Raw genomic sequence first — 25,085 nt, 5'->3', positions numbered from 1 at the left:
AGGGTCTCACTATGTAGTTGAGACTGACCTGGAACTCACTGTGTAGCCCAGGCTGGTCTCGAACTCACAGTGATCCTCCTGACTCAGCCTCCCGAGTTCTGGGATTACAGGCGTGGGCCACCACGCCCGGCAGAAGACAAGTCTTTGTGGTGTCATGGTATAGCCAGAGTGAAGTGATTTCTGTGCTTACAGCTTTGATGATACTGAGACATTAATCTGATGACTAGTTTTCAAGAATTGGGCATATATGTTTGAGAGAATTTCCATAAAAAAAAGAGTGGAAATGAATAAACAATAGTGTTTCACATCAATGTGGATGAGTTTTACTAAAGAGAATGAGCAAAAAAAAGCAAAGTCATTGGTGGGTACATGTAGTAATCTGAATTAGTTCAAAGATGGAAAATAATGAATTCACATTGCTTAAGGGTGGACAGTAAATGAACTATATGGAACAGTAAGGGAGGGATTATCACAAAAGTCAGGGAAACATGGGCATCAGAAGGCGCTATGAGTAGAGAGGGGCCCAGAAGAAATCCAAGATTCTAGTGGTGTTCTAGTTCTTAGCTTGGGTAGTGGTTACTCAGTGGTTTATTTTTCTTATTTTCTAACATACATGTATGTTTGATTGCACTTCTGTATTTATGTTAGTGTTTCACAATTTCAAGCAGTAGTTAAGGTGGAGAGGTCAGGGAGAATTGTCATCTAGCGATGTATATGGGAGTGGCTTCCCTTTAATACCCTTTCCTTTCTTCCTTCACCACAACTGACCTTTTACAGACGGCTCCCTGGTCTTGTCATTCTGTGTCCACTGAACTCTCCACCCTCCTCTCTGCCAACCTACCAGCAGCTTCTTCTTGTTTTGAAGCATGGAACTGAGTCTTTCAGAGCTAGTGGAGCCAGTGCTTGAACCCACCTCTTCCTTAGAGTGTGCCTTTCTGAGCAAAAGTAGCTTGAATAACCTGAGTAATTTTTCCAGCATGTCCATTCTTCCATTCTTGAACATATAGTCTTCCCTTCTTCTGCCTTGCAACTGTTCTAAAGTTAAATGCCAGTGAGTCGCAGCCTTTTGCGCAGTTGCAAATGGGCTCTGCCTGGCCCCTTGATCAGAAAGATGAAAGGAGCTGCTACACTGAGGAGCTTTGAAGTGCTTTTTAGAGTCTCCTCTTCTAATTGTTTTGGGCCTGAGCTTTTGGGTAGCTCTACTTTTCTATTTTTCTCTGGCCTTGAGCATGCTTTTTTTCTTCCTCGATGGTATATATGGTCTTCTTCCTCCATTTTCCCCTAGTCTTCTGTTTTCCTTCTCAGTCCTAGAATGGAAAGTATAGATGTTATGAACCTCTTAATTGAGAAGAACATGAGTGGCGGTGCTTGCTGGGATCAAATTACAAAGGTCATTAATCTCTGTGTCTCACATACCTTTTCACCCCAGCCTGTTTATTTTATGGCTTTTCTGTTGCTTAATTCCTGCTTTTATTTTTTTCTATCATTTCAGAATCTGGCCCAAGTCTTTATATAGGTGTTTTTCTTATAAAATGAAAAGCAATTCCATTTACTCAGTCATTCAACAAAAATTCCAGCGCCTCTTGCCAAGTACTGTTTTAGATGTTGGGGCTAAATCAGTGGACAGCTTCTGTTATGGTGATTTTACTTCCAGGCCACTGATTTTCTCTTTTTCTCCCTGCGCAGATCCTCTCAGGGTGTGCCATCATTGTCCGAGGGCAGCCTCGTGGTGGGCCTCCTCCAGAAAGGCAGATCAATCTCAGCAACATTCGTGCTGGAAATCTTGCCCGCAGAGCAGCTGCCACACAACCAGATGCAAAAGACACCCCGGATGAGGTAGGTGCTTCTCGTGGCCTTCCTGAGGCTACAGACCTACGACAGCTGACCACTTCCTTGACTGGTGTAATTTTGCTGTAATCAGTCTTTTGGCTATATTTTGTGTAGTTTTGTATCATAGATTGGATGGCTTTGGATATTCCCCTCAATGGCTTGCTTCTGGTGTTTATGTATTTACTGCCTTAGTATAGTGAAGTCTCAGGGCTTTTTCTTGAATCCTTTACGACAGACTTAAGTTTGCACAGTGTTTTTACTACTCTTTCTCTGGGAATAGACTAGGAACATTCCTAGGTAGTCTCAGCCTTTTGAAGTCATCATTGGTTATGGCAGAGCTGTGAAAAATCTAGTACTTCCCTCGGGGACAGGTGGTATTAATAGTGTCTTGTGTCTGCTTCCACAGATATTTAATGTTTATGTAGTATTGTTTTTGTAAATGGTAGAATACTATGCACATAAGGCCCTTTATTACAGATTCTTTAATCTGGGATCCATGTATCCCTAAAGGTATCTGTGAGTTGGTTGCAATTGTAAAAACTTGTGAAACGTGCATTTTTTTAAAGGAGTTTGTATCAGTGATAGCTCACCATCATGTTATGGTGTGATGGTGAGAAACTACTTCTAAGCTTTTGTTCGAAACATCTCCTACATCCCTATTCTCAATTCTAATGCTGGCCACCATGGCTTCTCTGACCTCTGTCTTTGATTCCTTAAGTTCTTGTCTTTCCCAGAAGCTGCTGTGAGTTCCAGTTTGGCGTGGCTGTGTTTGGGTCTTTTAGTAGTGCTTTGGCTACTGGAAATGAAGTATCTGGGTTTTGCTTATTTGTTCTCTGCCCCAAACTGATGATGTTGAGCAGATTAGTGCCTCAGCTTTTCTCTGCTCTTCCCTGCCAGAGATGAAGAGGAAAAGAACAAGAGCTCACGAGTACCTTTTAAGGAAAGCATTTAGTTTGTTCACTTATAACAAACGATGATTTGTTTTAATTAAGAGTTCAGTGAAACAATGTTATAGGTAATAGAGGAGAAAAATCACCTGTAATTAGTCTATCAACAGCAATCAGATTTTTTGAATAACGACTAAATAGATCAAAGTCAGTTGTTTTTCATTGGCCCTCCATCAATAACCATAAGTGTTAGGAAAAATACATTATATTGTATAGTGTGTTCTACAGAGTTGCTCAGTGAGGATTAAATACAAAAACATGAAGTGCTTAGCACATTATAATGTATTTAATAAACATTAGTTCTGGTAAGTACTACTCCTGTGTTGGACTAAGTACTGATGATTGAATCTCTTTCAGCATTTTAAAAAATTTGACTGCAAACCAAACAGATAAACCAGCATTTTATAGTTGTCTTCCTTTCAGTCGCATGTTGTTTAACAACTGGACTGCTTCTGAGAGGTAGAATGCTGATACATCTTGGAGCTGATCAAGCTCATTTCTCCAGAAGAACAAAGCAGTGCAGCCTCTAAGAAAAAAGTGTTGTGTTTTAATTTCCTGTTTCAAGCATGAGTATCTGGAGCAGAGAAACACAAGGGACTTATTTTAAAATATCAAAACTTAGTCCCATGTAGCAGGACAAAGGAGTCTGACCAGAACTATCCTAAGGATACCATATAATCTTACCTGGCATTCCTTTATAGCTCTTTATATTTATGTAGCCTAGTGCTTTTATCTCTTCTGCAACAACTTGGTCTCACCAGATTTCTTCCAGTAACTCTTGGGAGGTCCCTGTGAAATGAAGTATTTGGTAGCTGTAGGTTTATTCTTTTCTAACCTACAGTCATTCTTTTTCCCTCTTTCATCCTGTTGTGGTCTGGTTTTCCTCTTGCCATGCAGTCAAAGCCCTCTCATAGGTTAATAGTAACACTAACTGGTAACCCAAACCAGAAACCTGATTTCCCTTGATCTTGTTTCAGCATTGCCGTGCCAGCATCATTTATCAAGACCTAGAGAGCCTGCTTCTTCAAAAAATCTTCTCTTATCCACTTTGATGTTTCATTATTATTACTATTGTTCTTTATTTGACTTTGATAGTGTTCTTGGAATGTTGGGATAGTAGTCTCTTTGCCTTCATTCTTCTCTCTAATCCCTTCTCTATAGGTTCCCAGATACTTTTTAAACATAATTTCATTTCTTCCCTTTCTCATTATTATTCCTAGGTACTTCAGTGATTCCTTATTACCTTTATGACAAATCTATATGCTTTCACCTAGAACGCAAGCCCATTTGTGATTTGACTTTCATTCTCCTCTCAGGATAACGCCAACCATGTCTCTCACGGGCCACTTGAGTATCCTCTTCTCTTGCCTAAGCTCATGCTTCTCCCTCGTGTGGCCAGGTAAATCCCTGCTATCTTTTAAGAGTCAGCCATACCTGATGTTTCCTTTTTATCATCTTATCTTCAAGTTGTCAGCATATAGACAGGTCTGTATGTCTTTCTCTACTAGATCATAAACTTCAAAAGAAGAGACCCTATCTTTTGCCTCTATATTCTTGTGTCTATACAACATCTGACACAAAGCAGGAAGGTAGTAAGTAAATGCTTAAATGATGCTGGGGAGAAGAACCTAAGTATTTCTTTTTGGGGTCCATGAATTATACAATATAGCACCACCTTTCCAGGCTTTACATTGTTTTGGAGCATGTGATCTAGTTTTTTTCAAGTTCAAGAGGAACCAAGGACATCATTGCTTATTTACTTCCCTTTGTATCACTGTCCCAAATATTATTCACTTGATTATCCTTTGACTTCTTCCTGATATCTTCTTTCAGTAATACTGTGCTTCCTCCTAAATCCTGTGAAAATTAAAGCTGCTCTACTGTATGTCCCTGGCTGTCACTGCTCTGTTCCAGGCTAATCCCCAGTGTTGCCTAGCTACTCCAGGCAGCCTGAATACTGCATTGATGGGTACTGTGGGAATTATATATTTATTTCCCACAGCTTAATTGAGCTCCTGCTGTGTGTGAAGTTGTATGTTGGTTTCATGAGAAAGTAGTGAATGTTATAATACAATGTTCATTAGAGCTGTTGAGAATTGGGGAGAAAGGTGAAAGTAGAATAGGATATCCAGATGATACAGTGGGATGATTAGAAATGAAAGGACAAGAATATTGAATGTTAGACTATATACAAAGGTAACTAGCTTTTAGACTTTATATGATTCTGGGATTTGATCTTGTAGTAGTCTTAGGAGTCTCACCAAAAAGATGATTGCAATTAAAAAGTTCTGTTGCACAACTTTAGATATGACAAGTTTGCATGGTTTCAGGCTTGAAGCTTGATGCTTGAAGACCAAGCTGCCAGATTATTGCTCTTGTGCATTCTGAAGGGACGAGGTGGTCTTGATTCTTAACAACAGTAAGTCCCTGACTTATGAACAACATTTGAGTTGCAAATTTTCAAATACAAATGGTCCTCACATTATGAACATTTGTAGATGTGAGCAAATCTCAGAAGTAGTTCACATGTCTTGTGGAGATTGTCACAATTGTGCTCCTGTGTGCTTACTGTACAGTGCGATAGTATATACAACAGATAGTATATACAACAGTACAGTACAGTTGGAAACTTCCTGTATTTTTGTGTGTGGTTTATGTTTTATATACATTTTTGTGTCAAAGGTGTATAAAACTCACTTTGTTGGACTTAAAAACAAATCTAAACTTACAGATGTTCTCCTGGAATGGATGGAACTTGTTCATAAAGTTAGGGACTCACTGTAGTTAAAAGCCACTTGACTCTTAGATGGAGCTATGGGCACCATTTAAATAGACTACAGCTATTCTTTCTACTAGGCCATTCTGTCTCTGATAAATGCTTAGAGCACATTTTTTCTGTACTTGCCTCTTAGAGTTGTTGTTCTGGAAGGTTCTGTATGGATAGATAGATTTCTCCCTGGCCTCAATTCTACAAAGGATTTTCTCCCAGAGTGCTGTCTGACCTATCTCATCATGTGAAGAGTGATAGTTCCTTCCTGCCTGCCTCCCCTCCCTCCCTCCCTTCCTCTTTTCTTCCTTCATTCCTTTCTTCCTTCCAACTGGTCTTTCCTTCCTTCCTTTATGGTCTGTTTCTTTCCTGAATAGTGAGTCTTCTAATTGTCTTTCTTCTTAGCTATTGTCAGGTCTAGATTTGTCTACCTGTGGACAGAACTCAATTTGAGAAGGCTGCTTTTGGAAAGAAGATGGTGGAAACTAGGTGATTTTTTTTTTTCCCCAATAAGGTTAGTATGTATCTGTTTCAAGACTTCCAGTGTCTCTTTGTCTTACTGCCAATGATTGACTGACTGCTATAAAACACAAGAGCCTAAAAGGGTGTTCCTTCAGCAAACCTTAAGAGCTTTTCAAGAGCTTCTGACTGCTGGGTAGAAACTGGAGGATTCTCTGTAGGAGTTAGATACTTATTTCCTTGTGAGTTTTTGCCAAAATCTTGACTTCCTTTTGGAGCACTTGTATCAGCACACCTTCCCCAGGTATTCAAAATGCCATAAATGGAGTGTGGTGTTGAATTAACTAATTAATCAATTTTTGGTACTGGGCATCAAACACAGTACATTGTGCTTGCAAGGCAGGTGATGGCACCACTGAGCTAAATCCCCGACGCTGAATTTTAAATATTAGTTTGGCAGTGGCACTGTTTTCATGACTGCCAGCCCAGTGGGTAGGTGGACTTAGCATCTTTCATTTGACTTCTGGTTTCTGGGAAGTCATATATATGTTTTTCTTTTAGAAAAGCTTGTTGGGTGACCCCATAGGCTAATCTTCATGGATTGAAAAAGTTAGCAGAGACTTCCTTTTAAGTGATTAATGTACTGTTCACCTTTACTTGTGTATAGTCTGAGTTCTGACTTTAAGAGACTGTAATTGGCAATCTCTTTCTTTATGCATATTGTATTCTAAAAAGGGCAATCTTTTATATTTTGCATTTTTTTAGCACGTGACCTTCTGCTGTCACATACTCCTCGAACTGTTACTCCATCCCTCTTCATTTCTGTTCTGCACCAGAGGAGACAACTCTGTCTAAACCACACTAAGAGTAGTGGAGGGGTGGGCATGGGGCAAACCATTGATGCATTATCTTTATCACAGATAGACTCTGCTTCCCATTGTGGGATTGTTTTTTCCTGCCTCTCCACATGTCGATGTTGTGAGTAGGCGAGAGAGAAGAATCACCATTATCAAGGGGATCCTTTTAAGGGGTTGTTATTGTTGTCTTGCCATGATTCTAGGACCTGAAAAGGCTCCAGACAGAGCAGAAAGAGATGATGTCCCATTTTGAGGTCTGTCCTCTCAAATCTGTTGATGTCCTTCAAAAGGTGGCAAAAATGACATAAATAAGGTTCTTTCTTGAGCAGAAGATTCACTCAAATAATAGCCCTAAAACCCTGTCCTGACTCCTGTCCTAGTTTCAGGGAAAGTGCTTTTGAATTGAAAAGAGGCAAACAAATGGAGGTGGTAGTTGTTATTTATGATGTCCTTCTGCCTTGGTTCTTGTGGAGCCCAGGCTTCCCATTTCAGGGAATGGGTTGATATATAGCTGACATGTGGTGGGTGATATAGAAGTCTTGGCAAATGTTATGCACAAATGTTAAGCTGTAATTGAACAGAGAGTGATGGGATTAAGTGCTACTGCCCATGTCCGGAGCACTCTGAGACCTGTTTTTAGGACCTGCTAGACCTTACTTTTTATACAGCCCCTACGTGTATAAGCCACTTTGTGCGTGTTTCATTTTCATATTCTCTATGCCAAGTGCAGGGCCTGGATGCAGTATGTACTCAGATGTTTATTGAAGGCATGAAGTTACTTGAGTGCTGGTAGTAGTCTGGAACAGGCAGTTCTCCTAACATCCTTGCTTTTTCTTCCAGCCGTGGGCATTTCCTGCACGAGAGTTCCTTCGTAAGAAGCTGATTGGGAAAGAAGTGTGTTTCACAATAGAAAACAAAACTCCCCAGGGGCGAGAGTATGGCATGATCTACCTTGGAAAAGGTGAGCACCAAGGAGGAGCATACTCATCTTTCTGGGAGTCTAAAGTTCCTCCAAGGATTGTTTTTCATGTGGTGGGAGGCCAGTGTGGGTTCTGGTAGATGCAGCTCTAGGTAGGTTGGCTGTGATGGCCCTGGAAGTGCTTCAGGTACTGACTGTGGCACAGAGCTGCAGGGGTATGCCCCCAGGAGTCTGCTCCTTGTTTACCCTGTGCTGCTTTCTCAGCTTCATGTCATTGCACGTGGTACACCATGGTTTTGCTTCTTGCTCCTGTTTTGGTTACCAGCTCATGGAACTCAGTGACTTGTGCTTCTAGGTCAGAGTGCTAATTGAATTCCTATAGATTCTGTATGTTGCATCCTCTACTTTCTCTGTTGTGTGGCTCTTCTTCTCTTCCTGGGGACTCTTGAGGAATGGAAGATCTGTTCAGGGTTTTTTGCAAGCCACATATTTTGTAACAGAACATGTGGGTTAGAATTCTGACTTCTACTGTGTACCCTTACTTCACCCCTCAAAACCTAGTTTTCTTTGTTTTAAAGATGGTATGTGGGGCCAGGGATTTAGCTCGAGGTCATGAGTTCAATCCACGGTACCTCCCCCCTCCCACCAAAGACGGTGTGTGTAAAGCTTCTAGCTCTGGCTCTGTGTACTGAATCCCTGTGTGTACTTGCACATGCTCATCTCTCTATTGTTCAGCTAGACCAGGTGGCTCAGGGGATATTATATGTTGTATTTTTTTTTGGATTAAAAAGACTACGGAATGGAGTTTGAATAGATATAGGACCTTAATAAAAGAATTACTAAAATGTTCTTTAGAAAGGAGTCAGGCAGGCAAACATGAACAATTTGGGAGCTGATATTTTTTGGATATCTTTTGATTCTTTAATTAAAAAACAAAACAGAACATTTCCTCAGCTGGGTGCGGTGATACAAACATGAAATCCCAATAAAACGAAAGTTTCCTAATATCTCATGTAGTTTAGCTTTGCGTAGTCAGTGCTAGAGGTAGATAAGCAGGGTTGAATGGCAAAGTACAGCACCCTGTTAGGACTAATTTTAATTGTAGAAGTAAAGTGAGTTGGGAATGATGTTAGAAGCATTTTGTCCAGCGTCCTGCTCATTCTTTTCATGATGGATGAGAATGGTAGAATTAGTGGTTAGCCTGGAGCTTACTAAAAAGAGATGATCAGCGTTATAGCTTGTGTGTAGATGTCTTCCCAAAGCCTCATGTGATTGTAGGTGGGCCTTTTTCAGAGTGGCTGAATCTAGAGTATGTAATTGATTCATGATGCAATGCTAGGATTAAGGGTGCTAGAATTAAGGGTGGGTGATTACTAAATCAGTCCACAGATTAGTTTGGTGCACTGCCCTAATCTTGATAGCATGGATACAATATAAGGGACAGAAAGAGGCTTTTCTTGTCCTTTTTGCTTGCTTTTGCTGTCTTCTGCCTGCCATGAACTGTTTCTCCAACCTGCCTTGGAGCCAGCCAACTAAGGACTGAAACCTCTACAAACTATAAGCCAAAACAAACCTTTCCTTCTCTAACTTTAGGTAGTGGGTATTTTGTTTTATCAATGAGAAAAGTAACTAAGATGGTCAGTCTTCAGACTTTTGAAGTGAAGATCATCTTATACCTGCTCTGAATACTGTCTTCCAGTTATGACTTGACTAGATTCATAATTTGATAAATAATAAGCAAGAATGAGTTCTTTGGCTCACATTGGTTCTGTTTCAGTTTCCTGTCTATCACATTTTGTTACCTCCTTGAGGATTCATCCTGGGGATATATATTGCCTTTTGAAAGAGCATTTGTTGAACTCACTTTTTATTTTATTTTATTTTATTTTATTTTATTTTATTTTATTTTATTTTATTGATTGATTGATTGGTACCGGGGATTAAACTTGGGTCCTTGCGCTTGCAAGGCAGGCCACCGAACTGCTGAGCTAAATCCCTGGCCCAAGCTCACTTTTTAGAAGTGGACCATTTTAGAGTATTTTTGCCAAGAAAATGTCTGAGAACTACTGGGTGCCTTGTCAGTTGCCTGGCTTTATGGCCATTTATCTTGCCTATAGTTGGACTTCTTCCTTTCTACCCCCAGACCCTTGATACCTCAGTACTTTACTTCTTTTTTTTTTCTATTGAGTTTATTGGTACTTTTTAAGTATACAGTACATTTACATTTATCAATGGGCTCTTGTACCTTTACATGACAGATCTTGGTTTTCATTTTTCCTCTGCCCTCCCTTCACCTTTTCACCCTCCCCTATTTACAGAGACTTTGTTTCTCTTTTTTTCCTTTTCTCATATTTTTCTTTTCCCTTATTCAGTACTTAACTTCTAACCTCATTGCATCCTTCACTTTTACTTTTCTTCATCTCTTTGGGATTGCTTTTGCTTGAAGGAACCATTGTAATATTTACTAACATTACTAAAGACCAAGTCTGATCAGAATAGATAGGCTCTGCTGATCCATTTTCAGCTCACAGTTGGTCTGCTGTTAGTATAAATGCACCTCAGTTTTCCTTGGTAGAGAAAGAGTCATATAATTTGCCTCTGCAGATATGTGAGCATTCTAATGATAAAGCATTTAGGTTGGGCTTGGGGCTGTGTGTGAACTTGTTACTGCTTGTGGAAGTTGGTGTGTAGTGTACTGAATATAAATCTTACAGAATTTTCTTCTATGTTGACATTACCTATCAGCTAGGAGCTTGTTCTCTGCCATATTAAAGATTTTTATGCAGTGATTTCCTCATAGATGTCTTCCTTTATCATTTCAGCTGACAAGCAAAGATATAAGAGAATATACTGAGCCTGAAAGCTTTTTCAGTGGTATGGAAATGCAATTAATGTTTCAAGTGCTGGAGTAGAACCTAATCAGATTGGGTTTTATGTTTTACTTAGTTTTGCCTGTGTGAGAGATTAGAAATCTAGACACTGCCCTCTCAGTATCTTTGTGAGAGTAAGAGACAAGTTTTTTTCTCAAGCAGTGTCACTGTCTTGGTGTCTTCCTAGAGCAACGACTAGAACATCATGGCAAGGATTAGACTTTGTGTTGTAAAGCATGATAGACAGCCCTAAATGAATGTGTCTTTCTGATCGGACAAGGTGAGGGACTAACTTTTCCTAATTCCTGCCATCTCCTTGGCACTGTGCTTGCTGATTTACACACATTATTTAATTCTCACAAGAACTCATCAAGGCAAGTGATCTCCTTACTTCAGAGGTGAATGAATTAGAATGCGGAGAGATCTTGTATGAGCCATTAAGCAGCCAGATTTGTGTTCTGTTCCAGGCCTCCCCTTCCATCACTGCTTGGTACTCTCCTGAGCGGCCTGCCACTTGTGTCTTGCTTTTTGTCACTCTCCCATGGTTCCTGAGATTATCTTTGGTCTGTAAGAACACTAGAAAATTAGAAATAAAGTCCTGAGAAGATTGGTAGGCCTTTGAGTCCAGAGGACTAGACATTGTGGGAACCCAGTGCTGCATCACTGTCTATCTCTTTCTGGCAGCACCATTCTCTGAAGAGCTGAATGTGAGAGGGGCCTTTGCTGGAGCTCTGGTGCTAGAGGAGGCAGGTGGGAATCTTGGGTTTAATTTTGTTTTTGTCTTCCTCAGATACTAATGGGGAAAACATTGCAGAGTCACTGGTTGCAGAGGGCTTGGCCACCCGGAGAGAAGGCATGAGAGCTAATAAGTAAGTATGTAGGACTCTTCTGTCCCATCTTTTTGAGATATCAAGGAAGACTGAGTATCAGCTGTAAATTGGCTTTGCTGTATTTTTATTTCGCTTCCTCCTATAAAATGGGTAATCTCAGGTTCTTTCATGGCTTCTGGGATATTCTTGCCATTGGATTATTTGGAACCCTGAGATCAGTCAACATTCATTAATAGTTTTTTAAAAATTAATTTTATCGGAGTACTTTTGACATAATGTTCACATTCATAGGGAATTTATACCTGTACATATTATATCTTAATTCTTATTTTTCCCGTTCTCCCTTTCCTTTATCCCTTCTTCTGTCCCTATTGTTTTCTTTTTTTTTTTTAATCCCTCTTCGCTCCCTTCCCTTCAACACTACCTCTTCCTACTTTATTCCCCTTCCCATTTGAACATTTTCTTCCTGCTTCCCAAAAGTCTGTCATCCATTTTGGTCCTTACTTACCCTTTGGGTTTCTCACGCAAAAGAAACTGCCATATTTAAACATATGTGTCTGCTTTATTTCACTTAAAAGTATGGCCTCAAGATTCATCCAGTTACCTAAAAATGTCTCGAGTTTATCATTCTTTATGGCAGAGTAGTACTCCATTGTATTTAAAAACCACATTTTCTTTATCCATTTATCTGTTGATAGGCATCTAGGCTATTTCCAAGATTTAGCTATTGCAAATTGTGCTGCCATAAACATGGGTGTATATATGTTGTTATGATATGATGCTTTTGATTCTTGTAGGAAATTACCTAGAAGTGGAATAGCTAGGTCAAATGGAACCTCCAGGTTTAGATTTTTGAAGAATCTCTCTCCATACTGATTTCCTTATTGTGTACCAGTTTGCACTTCCATCAACAGGGGAGAAGGGTTCCTTTTTCCTCACAGCCTTGTCACCATTTGTTACGGTTGATTTCTTGATTGATAGCCATTCTTTTTGGAGTGAGATGGAAGCTTAGTGTTGTTTTAATTTGCATTTCTTGAACGATCAGTAATGTTGAACATTTTTCATGTATTTATTTGCTGTTTGTACTTCTTCATCTGAGAAGTATCTATTCATTTCAGATGCCCATTTTTCGATTGAGTTTTTAAATTTGGGGGTCTGACTTTTTGAGTTCTTTTTATGTTCTAGATATTAGTCCTTTGAGAAATATCTGATTAAAATTTTTCTCGTTTTTGTGGGTTATCTTTTCACCCCGTTGGTTGTTTCTTTTGCTATCCAGCATTAATGGTTTTGGTATGTGTACTTCATTTGAAAACAGGCTTTGAGACAAGTCAGTTCTATTCTTTGTATTCATGACTTAGACTATAGATTTTCATTTCTGAAGTATTTATTCACGCAGTCTCAAATATTTGAGCACTTACTACCTACCAAACTATGTTCTAGGCATTGAAAATATAGTAGTGAACAGACTTATGCTCTTCTAACATTCTAATGGACAGATAGACAATAAACAGATGCATGATATCATGTTGGGTACAAGAAATTGTACTGTGAAAAATAAAGCTAGGTTGCCAGGGATTTAGCTCAGTGGTTCTATCACCTGCCTTGCAAGCGCAAGGTGTCCCACATTTGATCCCTGGTACCAAAAAAAACAAAATAAAAATAAAAAATAAAATAAAGCTAGTTGGATAAACAAGATTAAAAGCAAAATCTACTACTTAGAATCTGGGAAAATTCCAAGGATATAGTTATTTTGTTCAGGAAAATTTTCTCTCAAGCCTTTAAAATCTGTTCTATGAATGTATAGGTACTTAATTAGTAGGTAAAATATATTTATTTTGATGCTGGTAATATGAACTTATTAGAAGGGAGTGTTAGGTATATATGGTTTGTATTTATAATGCATGCACTGTGCTAAAGATCACTGGTGTGCGCTCAGTAGGGTGGATTGCAGCTGGCTTTAATTAACACTTTAGTCTCTGAAAAGTGATATGCTACATCAGTAATTTGGAGGCTGTAAACCTGCTTTTTAAATCATTAAGTCTTTGCTATATTATATGACTATAGTAGTTGATGAAAAGGCTTTGGATAAATATTTGCACGAAGTGTGCCAATAACGAAAATGAACAAAGGTCAAAATGCACTGTTTGTGTTCTTTCTGCCTTCTTAGACTTTGGGACCAGGACATTCGCTCTATACTTCTGTGGTCCTTTCTGACTTCAAGGAGACATTTGCTGGACTCTGTAATTGGTATTGTGTACATATGGGAATTTAGTGAATTAAGATGTTTGTTTTAGGTGGTGATTTTGGAAGTATGCCACAGTTCTAACTTAAGGACAATTACTGGCATGATTACTGTTGCGGTGTTTTTTGGGAATGCAGTTTGCAATTAGAATGAAATAAAAAAAATATCCACAACAAAGACCTCCGCTGGAGTGCCAGTCTCTAGATAGAAAGTCTCCTTTTCTCAGTTGTTTGTTTGCTTCTATCATTTTTGCTACATTTTAAAATCTAACTTTGGCTATGAATTTGGATCTGTGAGAATGTAGTTAGTTACCTTTTGGGTGAGGAGAAGGAAGATTGGCTTGAGCAATGGCTGGTCATTCCTGCTTAGAAATCCATCCTGATGCAAGTGGGAGGAGGTCCAGTTTATGTGTACAGCTATTGATGGTTCCAGGTGTTTGTGATCATACAAAGATCTTGTGGTTCATTGCTCCCTAAATTTAACACATATATGAGGAAGAAGAGCCATTTCTAGCTTTTGTTTTGTTTTTTGGTTTATCTGCTGACTTTTTGGCTGCTCTGCTATGTAGTTTGGTTTCCTGCCTGGATGAAAAGGGAGGGGCCCCATTTTTAAACCTCTTTGCTTAGCTAGCCTTATGGAATGTGTAAGTACTTCAGGGGCAGAATTATCTGAGCAGCTTTTTGGGGGGACTGAGGGAGAGTAGGAGTGGTTCTTGGTCACCTTTGCTGCACTGTACCCTGATATGCTGTGCTGAATTCTAGTTCCTGAGTCTGAGGGTTTAATGAAGCTATACTTCCTGGCACAGCTCCCCTCTGAGCCACTACCTTGTTCTCTGTATTCATGGGTAGTGGCAGAACTGAGTGTGCTCTTTAGATCTTCTTGTTAAATGCTCTCAGAATCTGATCTGTCATTTGAAGGAACAAGTTTGGAGCCTGGAAGTTGCATTTATGGTGATTTTTCTGGTTAAAGGCTTGTACCTTACTCTATAGGTTTAAATAGGTGCTTTAGGAGCCACTTTAGGAGTGAAGATGCTGAAGAAACTGACTGGCTTATTTCTGTTTTATGAACTCACTAAATACATTGTTTTTCATGTCTCAGTCCTGAACAGAACCGGCTTGCAGAATGTGAGGAACAAGCAAAGGCAGCGAAGAAAGGGATGTGGAGTGAGGGGAACGGCTCCCACACCATCCGGGACCTCAAGTATACCATTGAGAACCCGAGGCACTTTGTGGACTCACACCACCAGAAGCCTGTTAATGGTGAGACTGGCGGGAAAAGACAGATTTAGGCCGATTCTGTGTGCTGCCTTTGCTTCTTGGGGTTTATAAGATCTAGTGAGCCTTTCTTTTGCTAATTTATTATATCCAGAGGAAATCCATAGTGTAAAACAACACGGTGGCATTTTGAAACGGTGTTTGAATTCCATTCATGTAGATTACGTTGTGTACATTTTACAGAGGCTAGTCCTCTATTGTTGCTGGGTTGTCAGTTACTGGCATTTTGTAGTGTGGATCTTCTTTCTTAAAAAAAGGCTGCTTAAAATCTGTCCCTGAAACTTGGAGGTAGGAACAAATATTCTGCATGTTTAAAAAAAAAACATGTTAAAAAATATATATATTTATATACCGTGTAGTATTCAATTCTGCTTTGAGATCTTTCTTGTTAACTATAGCCACAATAGGGTGAAAGTATAATCGGTCATGAGTTTTTTTTTAATCTAACTTTGACTATATGGCAAATTTGGATCTTCCTGGCAGCTGGTACTCAGGTGAGCATCCTAGATTTTGAATAGCAAAGCTTTGGTATAAGCTATGAGGCCCCAGAAGCTTCAGAAGGCAAAGAAGCAGGTCTGATTTGTATTCTCCAGGACTTATTTTTGTGAACTTCTCCTAGCCTGCTGGTGCTGCCTAAATTCTCAGGGGGAGACCTTTTCAAGGTTTGGCAGAGAGGAACTGGTTAGAAGCAGTCTGCGTGGCCCTTGTTTATCCTGGGCATGCTATTTCTAACATAAGTTATTTGTTTTGTCATGCAGCTATCATCGAGCATGTGAGGGATGGCAGTGTGGTCAGGGCTCTGCTCCTCCCGGATTACTACCTGGTCACAGTCATGCTGTCAGGGATCAAGGTCAGACCATACACTGGGCCATGCAGTGGGTATGGAATTGTGGAAATGCTCAATGATGGGTAGATCCCTCCACTTGGGGATTTCAGATCTTCTGATTCTTCCTAGTATAACTGATTAGAGTCCTTTATGCTTATTTTGGTATAAAGTTTGCAGTGGAACAATTCTAATGAGGTCAGATAGCCTTTTTATTTTTATTTTTAATTTTTAAAATCAAAAGTACTTTGAATCTGTTCAGAGATTATTGAGAGTATAAACCTAGGAAAGAAGGGATGAATGGCTCTGAAGTTTGCTGAATATAATTTGTTTTAATATAAAATATCCATTTTTATTTTTAAAAATTGGGGATTAACACATTCCTGCCAGCTTGAACCACTGTTGGTACATGCTGACTTATCCCATCAGGCAGCTTGTATCACCTGCTGGGACTGTCTCATGCAGCCTGATGGGACAGTCAGGCATATACCACTGTTGGTACAAGCCAGTGGGAATGTAACACATTTAAATCAGAGCTGCCCAGCAGTGAGACATATGAAATACTGCCCCATTGTGAATATATTAAAAACTAGGCACTGGCAAATATGTTCTTGGCAAAGGGCTATTTTTAGCTATAATTAAATGATTTTCCTTATAGTAATGGGAGGTTTATTTGCCTTTACCAAGAAGTCTGAGAGCATGATCCTACCAGTCCTTTTCACCAGTATGTTTTAAAATAGTTGAAACAACTGATTTGAGACTTCCTTGACCTTTACTGGACTGACTTACTTTTTTTATTTATTTATTTTTTAATTTGGTATCAGGGACTGAACTCAGGACCTTGTGCTTGAGAGGTAGGCATGGTGCCACTGAGCTAAATCCCTGGCTGGATTTACTCTTTTGAGATAGGATCTCACTGTTGCCCAGGCTGAGCTTGAACTCATGATCCTCCTACTCTGCCTCCTGAGTATCTGGGAGTTATAGGTGTTTGTCATGATAAGCCCTCTCTGAGCTTAGCTTGTGGCATTGTGTCTCGGAAGGCTGACTGAAGGGCGAGAGTACTTGGCTGTAACAGTTAGGCTTTGTTCCTCACCCACCTTACTTTTCTTTAGTGCCCAACTTTTCGTCGGGAAGCAGATGGCAGTGAAACACCAGAGCCTTTTGCTGCAGAAGCCAAATTTTTCACTGAATCTCGACTGCTTCAGAGAGATGTTCAGATCATCCTGGAGAGCTGCCACAACCAGAATATTCTGGGTACCATCCTTCACCCAGTGAGTGTGCCACACAGTATGGCTTGTGTTGGCTTAGGGTTGCATTTGGGGTTTGAAGAGCCATACTTTGCTTCATTTCTCTTCAATGTTTAACATCCCTTTGAATATCTTGGCAGGATTACCATCTAATGATTTTGAGGCATTTTCTGAGTATCATTTGTCTTAGAGAATTGGACAAATCTCTGCAACTTTTCACCTTTAAGAAATTAATCTTAAATGATACTGGGTTCATGAGGTGAAGAGGAACTTCATCATTTATTTTCCCAAGTATTTGATCCTAGAGCTTCCCAGTTGGGTAGGCTTGGAGTGTAGGACCAGTGAGGTTCAGGGATAGGTCTAAATATCAGCTGTCTGTAGCACCTTGGTAGACCAATCTCCAGAAAGCCAGTGTATAGAAAAAATTTTTTTTCTAGATTCCAGGTCATACCCAGTTACCTCCCATCTCTAATATGAGCCAGGAGTAAGGTTCTTTCTATTCTTAGTTCTGATTGTTGGGAGTTTTACTTACTGAACACTGAGATAGATGGGTTATTCTTGGAAATGATATGACCTTATTTTGTGACAACTAAGTGAATTTTCATTATTGTAACCTATGTGTAAAACAGCATTACCTTACTGTTACTTTTTTTGGCTAGGTAATTCTTCATGGTGGCAGTTTAGAAGGTGGGGAGGTTTGGTTTGGAGCGTGCCAAGGTCATGTCTGTTTCTTCTGGAGTACTGACTGTCTGGCCATGCCCTGCCAGATGGCTTTGTGTCACAGTAGAATAAGAATTGTAATTTACTGGGCAAACAGACTTTATGCTGTTTCCTACTCTGTCTGTTCTTTAGCTCTTCTGCTTATGGAAAAAGGAGGAAGTGATGATTTTAGGGAAGGGAAGAATAAGGTATAATCTCTACTAATAATTAACATCCTCTTCTGCCCCCAAGAATAACTATTGAAATGTCAATTCCATTCAATGCCATTAACATTTATTCTACTCCTATTAAATGAGGATTCTGTGCTGAGGCTGACAGAGGCTGTTGAGAGAAGTCTCAGAATGGTGTTTTCCGTCTTAGGGGTGGTTTCATAATGAGACAAACTACTTTAGAAAAACAGAAAAACAACAAATTACCCAGTGGATTGTGGCTGTGTTCGTTGTTTCACTATCTAGAGAAATGCATCTTCTTGCTTCAGAATCTAACCTGTGTCTTTTTCTCGCGCACTTTATTTCTCAGAATGGCAATATCACCGAACTCCTCCTGAAGGAAGGTTTTGCACGCTGTGTGGACTGGTCAATTGCAGTTTATACTAGGGGTGCAGAGAAGCTGAGGGCAGCTGAGAGGTAAGATCTGTCAGGGAAGCCTTCCTGCTGAAGATCTCAGAAGTCTAGTCGTATATTCTCTAGCCTGTTTGTGTCTATATCTGGTGCCAGTAAAGGAAATGAGAAACCAGAATCTCAAAAGAGGAGTATCTCAAATATTAGCCATTAGGTTCAGTTTGATTCATTGCGGAGTAGGAAGGGCTTAGATTTTTTCCAGACATTATTCTTAGATTTGCTTTCTTACTGTCTGGTCACTTTTATTTATTTATTTATTTTTTCTTTTCTTCTGGTACTGGGGATCGGACTCCTGACCTTGTGCTTGCGAGGCAGGTAGTGGCACCATGAGATAAGCCCCCAGTCCTCCTGGTCACATATTTTTGCAAACTCCTATCTTATGTTCTGGAATTTAGAAATTTGGGTTTAAAAATTTAAGGCTCATTTCAGGATGATGAAATCACTCAAACATGCTGGAACAGGGCTGTGATGGGAAAGGATACAGTAGATCCTTTGGATCCACATTGTGAGTTTATTTCATTTCTTAAGTCTTTTACACGCTTCTCTATTTGTGTCAGATATATTTGCCAATTATTATGAAAGTAGATTTTAATTTGGGGCATTTGATGTGGCATTCTAACAAATGTACATTGTTAAAAACTGTTGTGTTGTTTTATAATTACAATAGGATGACCTTTCTAAGTACAGCATTTCACATGCTTCTGAATATTCTGTGGTATTAAATTTATTTTTTACTTTTTTGGTTCAGAAAATTATAAGTCCATTATTCTGAATTATTATTTTGGTTGATACTTATTTTTGTAGTAAGATCCTATCTTTGAAGAGAGTGAGTACAATTAAAGTAATGTCTACATATTTCATAACATCTGTAGAAGATTTTATGGAATTTTTTGGAGAGTACTCATCATTATAAAACAAGTTTAGATCAGAGAATGCAAATCATATATTAATGTGTGATTACTTGCCTGCTGTTTTGTATGCTTTATTTGAGCTACATGCATTGTTGGTAAAATTACATCCCTCTTTATGGAAGTACTTTAAGTATTTTATAACTACTACATTCTGCTTTATCTTTTTTTTTAGTATTTTTTTTAAAAAGGTTGTAATATCGTTTTCAAAAAAATTCTTCCTTTCCACTGTACATACACTCATTTGTAAATAATTTAAGGCAGCTCTTTATTGATTTCATATTTTAATCTTTGCACATATTCAATTTCCCAGTCCTATTCTGACTCAGTAACTATCTACAGGGCTTAGTACTTCAAAATGGATTTCTGGCAGTATTTTTTTTAAACACTTGTCGATGTACGTAGGGATTTTATTTAATTTCCAGTTATTCTTTAGATATACTATGATAATAGTTTTGTTATTCCATATAGGACTTGCTAGCTGATAACCTTTTTAAAATCCAATGGCAAACGAGCAGGTTTGTGATTCTTAAAACATACTTGTTTGTATATCTTTTTCCCATTAAAGAGAGCATTTGCTCAGTGTTTGTCAGCATATGTGTTGTAGTCACTCAAAGATAACTGGATCTGGATAAACCGAGGAATTAATTATCAAAGTGGACTGGTACTGTGTAGACTCCACCAATGGCACACCTTGATCTGTGTACCCGCCATGAATTTATAGTGCATATGCATCTTGGATTTTTCCAGTTGGTGTACACATTTTGAGTACTTCTATCTGTTCTCTTTGTTCTACTGTGACTGGTGATCTTTCTCCTGGATATGTCTGTATGATAGCATAGGGTTCTCTAGTAATTGCTCCCATAATGGTGGTAGGTAGATTCAAATGAAATGGACTTGGTCTGTCGGAATGATTTTGTATCCTTGCTTTGTTGCCAGGTTTGCCAAGGAGCGCAGGCTGAGAATATGGAGAGACTATGTACCTCCCACTGCTAATTTGGACCAAAAGGACAAGCAATTTGTTGCCAAGGTGAGTCATTCTCAGCATGTTGATATGTAGAGTGGACATTGCCAGGCGAGTGATAATACAATTGAACAATTTGAACAATTAGAAATGCTGTAACTCTTGAATATTTCAAGGCAAGCCTATGTGTATATGTGTGTGTGTATTACAAAGGGCTTAGAACATTTATATTTCTAAGTCTAAATTGGCATAAGTTCATTATAAGCTCATGAGTTAAAGTTTTATACATCGCCAGTTTGAAATATCTCTCATTTATTAGAGGTTCTTTTTATCTTATTAGCAAATGGCATGGATATATGCCCTCAGGTTTCTTTTCATTCTGTTTTTAAACTACCCCCACATTCTCCTTCACTGATAAGTATTACTTTGAATGGAGCTAGAGCTATAAAATAGCACAAATGATTGTATCAGTAATGTAAAAATGTTTTTTTCATGGTTGCAGAGTTTGGTAACTTGTATGGTAGACTTGTTCTTTGTTCCTTCCCAAAATGCTGTAATGTTTTTTGACCTAGTTTGCCCTTTACCAGGAGAGGCTGGTGCCAGGTGCAGTGGCACATGGCTTTTAATCCCTTCTACTTGAGGGGCTGAAGTGCAAGTTCAAGCCCAGCCTAGGCAAGTTAGTTAGATTCTGTCTCAAAATAAAAAAGGGCTGGAGTGTAGCTTAGTGATAAAACACCCGTGGATTTGATCTTTAGTACAATAAAAGCAAAATAACAGAAAAAGGAAGAAAAAGAAACAAAAGAGAGGTTGGAAATTTTGTCTTTATAGGAAAAAACTGGTTAAATACTATTATCCTTGGACATAGTACCTGTCTCCTTGACTTAGCTATGAGATTATAGTATAGAAAGCCAGTAGGTGGCACTGTCAGCCTGAGAAATCTTGAAACAATCTTACAAAGATAAAATTTTAGCAGTGTCAGGAATTAGCTGAGTTTCGCTTTATTTTGTTTCTTTTCTTTCACTCTTTTTAAACGACACCCAAAGTAATAGGTCAGAGTTCTCAAGTAGTCTTTCTTTCTTGTAGTAGGCAATATCTAAGTAGCTGTTAGGTTAGCCATAATCACCCCTGTAGTTGGTCTCAGTAGGTTATTCCCCTGTGCATTTCAGCTCTTGATCCAGTTCAGAGTAGGCCTATGCTTCCTCTCTCTGTGAGGATTGACCTAGTTTGTAGACTTGAACACAGCTGCTCTGTCTACCTGAAACTCACTTATGTACATGTGCCTGTACTTTTCATAAGAGGATGGCTATGCTGATGCTAATCATTCACTCAACAAAGGAGCTAGGCTTTCAATTGTACCATCATCACTTTGAGGATATGTGGTGCCACATGAGTGCGGCAAGGTCCTGCTACCTTGTTGTATTCCTTGTGGCTCCTCCTAAAACTGAGTCTGTAGAGAAACCTAGAAGATGAATTTTAGGCCTTTGCAGGTTGGGGAACCAAGGGATTGCTGAAGGAAGAAATTCAGAGGATTAGATAATTTAGCTGATACCTTTGCATTCATGTTAAATATTTAAAGATTTGATAACTGAAAAGGGGAAAAAAGGGCTATAGGGACTTTTCTTTCATATTTTTGGAAATTCAAGACTCTAAGATCTGTTTGTTTGCTTTAAAAAAAAAAAAAAACCAAGATGTGTCTTTTATCATTACAGTGAAGTTTTATTTATTACAGTATTAGAAGAGATTGCCTATAGAAATGAACTGATTGAGGATTATGAGGAATAACCAATCTTCTGTAGAACCTTCAGCATAGATTCAAGGTCATTTGAATATAGGCCTGTTTAGAGAACAGCAGGAGAACGTATTTGTAGCTAAAGGATTTTAAACTTCTTGAGTTTAAAAAATTCTTCAACATTAGTTTTGTTTTTGTTTTTTTTTTTAAACAGGAAAAAAAGCACAAAAAAGAAAATCAAGAACACTGATACTCCCTGAAACACTATGATGTAGCTTTTTTTCCAAACAAAGTTGGTCATACTCTTGTTTATCTCAGTTGAAGAACCATGTTCCATGGGCCAAATCTGTCTCTGTACTTTTCTTTTTTATTTTTAATTTTAGTCTCTTGAAACAGGGTCTTGCTATGTAGTTCAGGATGACTTTTAACTCACTATGTAGCCCTGACTGGCCTTGAACTGTGTCTTCCTGCCTCAGCCTCCTAAGTGATGGCATTATAAGCGTGTGCTGCCATGCCTGGTTTATATTTGTTTTTATATAGCCTGTAGATTTTATAATGACAAAATTTTTTTTGGCATGTGAAATTTATGTGAAATTAAACAGTATCATGAAGAAATCAGAGCATAGCTGTGTGTATTTGTTTAAGTGTCATCTATGGCTGTTTTTATGGCACAGCAGTAGAATTCAGTAGAATTACAGTTGTTGAAAATGCTTTGAGTTTTATCTTGCAAAGCCTGAAATATCGTTTACATAAAGTATGATGATCCCTGATCTATACCAGTCTTATTTGGAGTACCTTGATAGGACATAAGGACCTTGAGACAAAATTTAAGTCCAGGTACTGCTTCTTTTATCTAGAAAAACCTGCTTAAAAATTGTCAGCAATATTCTTAGTGATGTACATAGTAGATTAATGTACTAGAGTAGGTTCCTTACCTCATTGCAGACTTCCAGCTACCTTGAGTAATACTGTTTTTTAAATGTAAATTTTAAGCATTTAAATCTTTACATTTAAGGCAGAAAAAATTAAAATTTCTATAGGCTTCTTAAGAAATATACTTTTTTTTTCCTTTTTATTGAGTTAATTGGTACATTCTAGGTATACAGTACAGTTACATTCATTACTGGGATCTTGTACCTTTCCATGACAGGTCTTGGTTCTCATTTTTTCCCCTTGTCCCTGTCCTCCCTTCACCCTCTCCTCCCCGCCCCATTTATAAACACTTTATTTCCATTTTTTCATTTTCTCATACTTTTTTCTTTTCCCTTATTCCCTTTCCCCTACCCTTCCCACTTTCCCTACACCTTTAGCCCTTTTCTTCCTATTTCACATTGTAGGAAATATACTTTTTAAAATTCCCTCCTGCCTTGAGGCAGTCACTTTTAATCTTGGTGAATTTGTGTCTTTGAATGAAACATTTATATTGTTATTTTTTAATTTTTCAGTTGGAGGCACCACCAGTTGTCTTCATAACATGGAAGAAAATGGATTTAGTTTTCTCACTCAGATACACATACTCATATGGGCACATGTATGTTCTTTCCCATCCTTCCAAAATGATTATATCATAATTTTGGTTTTATTAGTATTCAGTGCTCTATAAATGCTAATCACTGCAGAGGTATATAGCATAATAAAGCTAATTTTCATTTCCTGTACAATTTTTTTGCTTTCTCTGGAGTTAATAATTTAACATTTACATATACATTTTTTCAGAGTATTAATTGAGCTCTTAAACTCTCTGGCTGTCTAAATCTCCTTTCAAGACACTGATTCAGTCTGCTAATCTTACCTTCTGTAACACTTTCTATTTTTTTCTACCAGGGGTCAAACTCGGGGTCCTTGGGCTTGCGAGGCAAGTGGTGGAACCACTGAGCTAAATCCCCAGCCCTCTGTAACATGTTCTTGGAGCCTTGTGACCTGCACCAATTTGGACTGATTTCTCATTTTGCCTGTCATAGCACTGTTATTTTGGGGCTTTTTCTTCATTATCCTGTGAGGTTTCTTTATCTTACTCTCAGATTGAAACTATGTTTACTGGATCCGTGGCTTTTTATTAATTACTACTGTGCTTCATTTTTATGGCACACTTCTTCCTTTAACTTCACAGCAAAAGTTCTCAAGAGGTAAATTCTCAGAGACCTCTCATAGCCATTCTCTATTTAAACATGCTTGATTCTTTAGCTAGGTATAGAATTTTATTTTAGAAGTCAAGATTGTTATTTAGTTGCCAGTGTCTCCTCATCCCCACTTATTCCTTAGAAGTTGAAATTATCCTAATTTTTTATATTTTTATGACTTGTTTTTTCTTCCTAGAAGGATTTAGCAAGTTATTTTTGATCCTAGTATTTTAGCATTTCATAATGAAGCAACTTTATCTATATGTGAGCATATAATACTTCAATGTTTACAACTTTTTTTTTTGTTGGGGATGGTTTTATTAACTATTTTGTTGATTTTACTAAAACTTTTCTGTTCTCTTTCCCAGAACTATTATTTGGATGTTGTACTTTGTGCTGGAGTTCCAGTTTTTTCCTCTAATTTTCCATCTCTTTGTCTTTTGTTTTGTTTTGTTTTGTTTTTTAGATTTCCTATTTGTCCTTTAGCTTTTCTATTGTGTATTTCATTTATAATACTGTACTTTGATTTCTAAGAGTTTTATTTGTTCTCTGAATATTTCTCTTTTATCATTACTATTTTAAAACTAGCATTAAAAGTTATTTTGGATTATCCCCTAGCTCTCTGAGGAGTTGAATTTTTTGAAATTTTCTCTGCATACTTTCTGTGTCTTACTCCCCTTTCTTATTTTGGTCTTCTGTTTTCATATTAGAGGCTATTCTCATTGCTGATCCTTGTCTGGGTCCTTTAAGAATGAAGTATTACAGTACTGGGTTAGAAGCATTGAACCTACATGTCAATTTAGAGTACATATCTTGAAATCGAGAAGTTTCTCACAGACTTGCAACCATTCCTAGTGTTTGGCCCCATTTTCATTTCCACTTGAGATGCCTAATTTGACAGTTTCTGAGCCTTTTTGCAAGAAAGTAGTATATATCTCTAAGTGTATATATATATATAT

The 25,085-nt window shown here is 38.3% G+C and overlaps 1 protein-coding gene across 1 annotated transcript in view; it reads left to right on the top strand.

The window, feature by feature from the left end:
• Snd1 (staphylococcal nuclease and tudor domain containing 1) overlaps nucleotides 1–25,085 on the top strand; it is a 445,827-nt gene that overhangs the window by 35,376 nt on the left and 385,366 nt on the right. Inside the window, exons 2-9 of the mRNA XM_010633440.1 lie at nucleotides 1,687–1,836; nucleotides 7,701–7,821; nucleotides 11,440–11,518; nucleotides 14,820–14,980; nucleotides 15,754–15,845; nucleotides 16,931–17,089; nucleotides 18,305–18,411; nucleotides 20,253–20,343. Coding sequence (XP_010631742.1) covers nucleotides 1,687–1,836; nucleotides 7,701–7,821; nucleotides 11,440–11,518; nucleotides 14,820–14,980; nucleotides 15,754–15,845; nucleotides 16,931–17,089; nucleotides 18,305–18,411; nucleotides 20,253–20,343 — 960 coding nt within the window. The remainder of the gene's footprint in view (nucleotides 1–1,686; nucleotides 1,837–7,700; nucleotides 7,822–11,439; nucleotides 11,519–14,819; nucleotides 14,981–15,753; nucleotides 15,846–16,930; nucleotides 17,090–18,304; nucleotides 18,412–20,252; nucleotides 20,344–25,085) is intronic.

The sequence above is a fragment of the Fukomys damarensis genome, unplaced genomic scaffold (assembly GCF_012274545.1).
Source record: "Fukomys damarensis isolate Sample0158 unplaced genomic scaffold, DMR_v1.0_HiC HiC_scaffold_4, whole genome shotgun sequence".
In the NCBI taxonomy this organism is placed as follows: domain Eukaryota; kingdom Metazoa; phylum Chordata; class Mammalia; order Rodentia; family Bathyergidae; genus Fukomys; species Fukomys damarensis.
This window is presented reverse-complemented; position numbering and strand designations above follow the sequence as displayed.